Here is a 4,950-nt window from a genome sequence, read left to right as displayed (position 1 = left end):
AAGAGGAAGAACAGGGTAGAGGGAGAGAGTTCTGAGAACAGGCAGTGAGTCAGGAGCCCCTGTGTGTGTGTGGCGGGGGTGGGGGGCGTTGGATGGGGACATGAGGTGTCCCTGCAAGGGCAGCTGACTTCTCAGGAACTCCCTGGCGTGTGAGATCCAGAAGCTGGACAGGGCCCCAGGGCAGCAGAAATCCCCCAGCCCTGCATGCCTGCTTTTACTTCTTTCTTTCTCTGCCCCCTATCTTGCTTTCTCTGGCTCTCTGTGCTTATCTCTCTGTCTCCCTTTTCTTATCTGTCTTTCTCCTTGTCTGTCTCCGTCTCTCTGCCAGTCTCTTCCTGTCAGTTCCTCTTCCTAGGTGTCTCTGTTTCGCTGTCTCTTTGTTTTTCTGCACACTCCCTGCCCCCGAAGCCTTCCCATTGCTCTCTCACTGCGTGAGACAGCCAGTCGATGCTTCTTCCCGTTCCTAACTCTGACTCCCTTCTCTCATGGCCCCTTTCTCCTCGCTGGGGCCCTCCTGGGGCAGGGAGGGGCTCAAGGGGTCCTTGACTGACAGCCTGTATGCCTGTCACTTGCTTTGCTGAAAGATGCCAGGGTGGTGGGGGTGGAGAATGGAAGGGTTTATACTTGAGTGTGGGGAGGGGCCAGTGGCTTTGAGGGGGAGAGGGTGGCATGTGTGTGTGTGTGTATGTGTGTGTGCGCGTGCTCTCGAACGCATGCCCAGTAGTACGGGTGAGCCCAGACAGTGGTCTCTGAGCGGGTGTGTTTGGGAGCGCGTATTTTCATGGCCCCAGGCCTTCCTTTGTGCTGGGTGGGGCAGTGGCAGTGATGAGCGTAGGCCCCTCATGGAAGCGAGTGTTTGAGCATGACCCCCCATTGTTGAGCATGTGCAGGAGAGGCTCTGTGTTTAAAAGCAGGACGCCAGGCTGCGAATGGACTCATGTGTGTCTGTGCATGCGAGTAATGCCCACACATTCTCACATGCATGTACGTGTGTGCATGCATGAGCTATGTGGCTATGTGTGTCTATATGGGAGAGTGTAAGTGTGCACATGGGGACATCTGTGGGTTCACGCATGCATATGCTGGTGTATGTGAGGAGGTGCGTCTCTGTGTATATCTTTACACATCTCTGTGTGTGTGCTTGAATGTGTAAGAGCATGCATGTGTGATAGTGTGAGGATGCAGGCATGGGACTGTGTGACTGTGTGAGGGTCTCTGTGCGTATGTGGATGGGTGTGTAGGCGTTTACATGTGTAAACAGGTCTCTGTGTGACTGGATGCCTGTGGGTGCATGTGGTTGGGACGGAGGGAGGCAGGTGAGTGTGGGGACTTGAGTGCGGGCCTGGGCCCCTGTGATTCCCATCCTCTCTCCACACAGCTACATCGAGAACCAGCAGCATCTGCAGCAGCTGAAGCGCAGTGACCTGAGGGGCCTGGGGGAGCTGAGGAAACTGTGAGGGGCTCCGCACAGGGCCTGGGAGACCAGAGGGTCAGGGAGGGTGCTAGGACCAAGGGCGCAAGGGGCCTGGGTGGACTGGGGTGGCTCAGGACTGAGGCGCTGGCTGGCCAGAGAGCTTGGTGGCCTCAGGGGTCCAGGGTTGCCAAGGAAGTGTTTGGGGCTCAGCACTAGAGACTGGGGGGCTGGCATGGGTGGAAAGCAGGGGCCCAGGTAACTGCTCCCCTCAGTGTTGACCCCGCTGTGCCCTCCCCAGCACCATCGTGAAGAGCGGTCTCCGTTCTGTGGCGCCAAATGCCTTCCATTACACTCCGCGGCTCGGTCGACTGTGAGTGACCGGGGCTGGGCAGGGCGGGCTGGGAGACACCTAGGCTTGGGCGGCTAATGGGCTTGGCCCTCCCCAGGGCACTGTTCTGAGGACGGCCCCAGCCTGGTTAGGGAAGTCATCCCACCCATTCTCCTGGGCCTTTTTCTCATCCACTTCAGGGCTGGTGATCCTCTCAGCTCTCGCCCCTGCCAACTAGAAGGTCCTTCTTGCTGTCTCGCTTCCATGCTTCATGCTGCAGGACACTTCTCATGGTGCCTGCCTCGGTTTTCTTCCCGGGGTTCAGACACACGCAGTCCAAAGGGGGCAAGGATCAGGAGCAGGACCCTGGGTTCTGACCGGGACTCTGTCTCCCAACTATTTCCTGATCTCTGGGATGTCCTGGGTGCTGGGGGATCAGATCAGTCATTTGGCACACTCCCCTGGGAGTCACAGGCACCCCTTTTGTAGAGAAGGGGGCAAGGTCGAGAGAGACCTCCAAAGGCAAGACCCTTAGAGTCCCTGGTAAACCATTCCCTGGCCTCCTGAGGGTAGGAGTTCAGCTCCTCCTTCGCACCTGGGGCAGCTGGGGAGATGGGAAGTGTGGTGGGAGCCTCTGACTCACGGAGTTGTGCTGGGGACTCTAAACTCTCTGTTGTGTCCTGTGATTTAACGAAAGGATAAGGTGATGTTACCTCCCTTACTAGGTGTGTTAAAATGCTTACTCAGTGACACCTCACAATACTTATTGTCAGTGAATCTTCACCGTTAGCCTGGTGAGAGAGGTAGCGTCATCCCCATTTTGGAGATGAGGATTCAGAGAATCAGCCAGGATAAGTTTCTGGGCTGAGGTCATATAACTGTAAGCGGCAGGACAGAAGGACAGTCAGCTCTGCCTGGGGCTAAAATGGGTCTTGCTGATGATTCCTGTGTAGTGGCTACTTTCCAACTCAGCCCCCACAAACCAAAAGACAGCTAGGCAAGGAGAAGGGTCAGGGCAGGCCCCTCAGAAGCAGAAGGTTGCAGGTGTGGCAGCTCCAGAGTCCTGGAGCCGGCCCCTCGCCGAAAAACTCATTTTCTCTGTCTCTGCAACTGGGGGCTGGGGGCCTGCGGTCCCTTTCCTTAGTCCTTGAGGAGGGGAAGGAAGGAGGCGTGGGGAGGGGACCTGAGGAAGGACTCTGAGTTCCGAGGCATCCGGCAGAGGGCAAGCGAGGTGGGAGCCCATCCTCCCCTCCTCGCTGGCCCCGTCCTGGGCTCAGTGGGAGCACAGATGGAGCCCCTGCCCCCAGCTGGGGCCTCAGCACTTTGCCAGCTGGGGCCAAGAGTGGGGGAGGGGGAGCGGCTGTTCCTTCAGACCCCCTCCTCCCTGGGGTCTGGGAGGGGGTTAAGTGGGGTTAACCCTTGTTGTCCCAGGGAGAAGATAGGACTCAAAGAGCCTACCCAGCCCCCCACCCCAATGCCTCGCCCACGGGCTACTTGTAGTTGCCAGGGCTGGGGTAGGGGAGCCAGATGTCAACTTCCTCCTGGCTCCTCCCCTCGCTCACACTGGGTCAGACCGAGGTCGGGTCACTCAAGGGGTCTGTCTGCTCTGTCTCAACTCCTGCAGGAATCTCTCCTTCAATGCTCTGGAGTCTCTCTCCTGGAAAACGGTCCAGGGCCTCTCCTTACAGGAACTGTGAGTGTGGGAGCTTCCAGGGGCAAGGGCAGCAAGTGTGTGAGTGTGTGTGTGTTCTGTGCGGGCCCTCGAGTGCCTGTACATCTCTGTGAAGGTATGTCACTGTGTCTGTATGGAACTGTTGCGGGGGTGGGTAGGGGGTTCTCTGTGGGGATAGCATGTTTGACTGTCCACACGCATGTCTGTGAACCACCGCCCCCCCCACCCCCATCAAAGCAGAGGCTGTGGGTCCCTGCAGCCACTGAGGGGATTATTGCCCTGGGCACATTTCAGGTGGAGGGGAGTGGAGAGCTGTGTGTTCTCAGGGCCGGGGGCTGGCACGGTTCTCTGGGCACAAGGGCATATCTGCCCACATTCCTAGCACACCAAGCTCGTGGGGGTGGTGGACAGCAGTGGGATGTGTTTGGTGGGCACCTAAGGCCTTTGGGTGTTACTCCGGAAAGCAGTGAGTGCCCTTCCCTCCTTGCCACCCTACTCAGAGCCCTCACCTGGCTTGCCACCCTCGGAGCCTGGGTGGGGCAATTCTGTATAGCCTGTAGCTGGCTGTCTTTGATTTTTGGCATTCTGTTTCTTTCAGTGTCTCATGAAAGGGGTCCATGAGAGGAACTTCTCCCATGTCCCCACTCCTTCACCTCTAGACAGTCCACCCCGCTATCTAACTGCACTCCCTCTTGCTGTAGAACTTCCTTCACATCTGCCCTTCCCCCTGACTCTCTCTCTTCCCCCACACTCACCAGAGTCCTGTCGGGGAACCCCCTGCACTGTTCCTGTGCCCTGCTCTGGCTGCAGCGCTGGGAGGAGGAGGGGCGGGGAGGAGTGCGGGAACAGAAGCTGCAGTGTCCCGGGCAGGGGCCCCTTGCCCTCATGTCCAATGCCAGCTGTGGTAGGTGCTGCAGGTGGTGTGAGGGGCTGGGAAAGAGGGCACCCCTGGGGGGAGGGCATTGGGCAGGGCTCAGGGGACGAGCCCTGAAGGGGGGACTGGGGGAGAGAGCTGGGGGAAACTGAAGGTTGCGGGGAAGGGGCAGGGTCACTGGGGAGGGCGGAGGGAGGATCAGTGTCCCCAGGCAGGATTCGGAGGCCTCTCCCAGCTCTAACACCCCTCGGGCACCAGGTGAGCCCACGCTGAAGATCCAGATGTCCAATGCTTCCGTGGATGTGGGGGCCGACGTGTTGCTGCAGTGCCAGGTGGAGGGGCAGGGCTTGGAGCAGGCTGGCTGGATCCTCACGGAGCTGGAGGGGTCAGCCACAGTGATGGTGAGAAGCCCTCCACCGTCCCCGCCCCCACGCCCCCCTCCTGATGCACCCGAGCACAGGGAACAAAGACAGGGAAAGAGAGATAGCAAATAAGAAGCCCATAAAGGACGAGAGATGGACCAAGATGGTTTAGACCCTTGGGACTCAGGCTTGTGCTGTTGGGTAGCTATAGCACACCACATGCCCTCAGGGCAGACCTTGGTCCAGCAGGGACCCCAGGCTCCACTGATCAGCTAGAACGTAGGTCCCCACTCTGGGAAG

At 58.7% G+C, this 4,950-nt stretch overlaps 1 protein-coding gene across 2 annotated transcripts in view; it reads left to right on the top strand.

The window, feature by feature from the left end:
• Positions 1-4,950, top strand: part of NTRK1 (neurotrophic tyrosine kinase, receptor, type 1) — an 18,652-nt gene that overhangs the window by 2,107 nt on the left and 11,595 nt on the right. For both annotated transcript variants that reach the window (XM_010838210.1, XM_010838209.1), the window contains exons 2-6: positions 1,379-1,453; positions 1,713-1,784; positions 3,367-3,435; positions 4,173-4,318; positions 4,547-4,689. In XM_010838210.1, the coding sequence (XP_010836512.1) occupies positions 1,379-1,453; positions 1,713-1,784; positions 3,367-3,435; positions 4,173-4,318; positions 4,547-4,689 (505 nt within the window). The remainder of the gene's footprint in view (positions 1-1,378; positions 1,454-1,712; positions 1,785-3,366; positions 3,436-4,172; positions 4,319-4,546; positions 4,690-4,950) is intronic.

The sequence above is a fragment of the Bison bison genome, unplaced genomic scaffold (genome assembly GCF_000754665.1).
Source record: "Bison bison bison isolate TAMUID 2011002044 unplaced genomic scaffold, Bison_UMD1.0 scf7180017864093, whole genome shotgun sequence".
NCBI lineage: Eukaryota > Metazoa > Chordata > Mammalia > Artiodactyla > Bovidae > Bison > Bison bison.
Note: the sequence above shows the minus strand (reverse complement) of the source record. Positions and strands in the feature narration are given on the sequence as shown.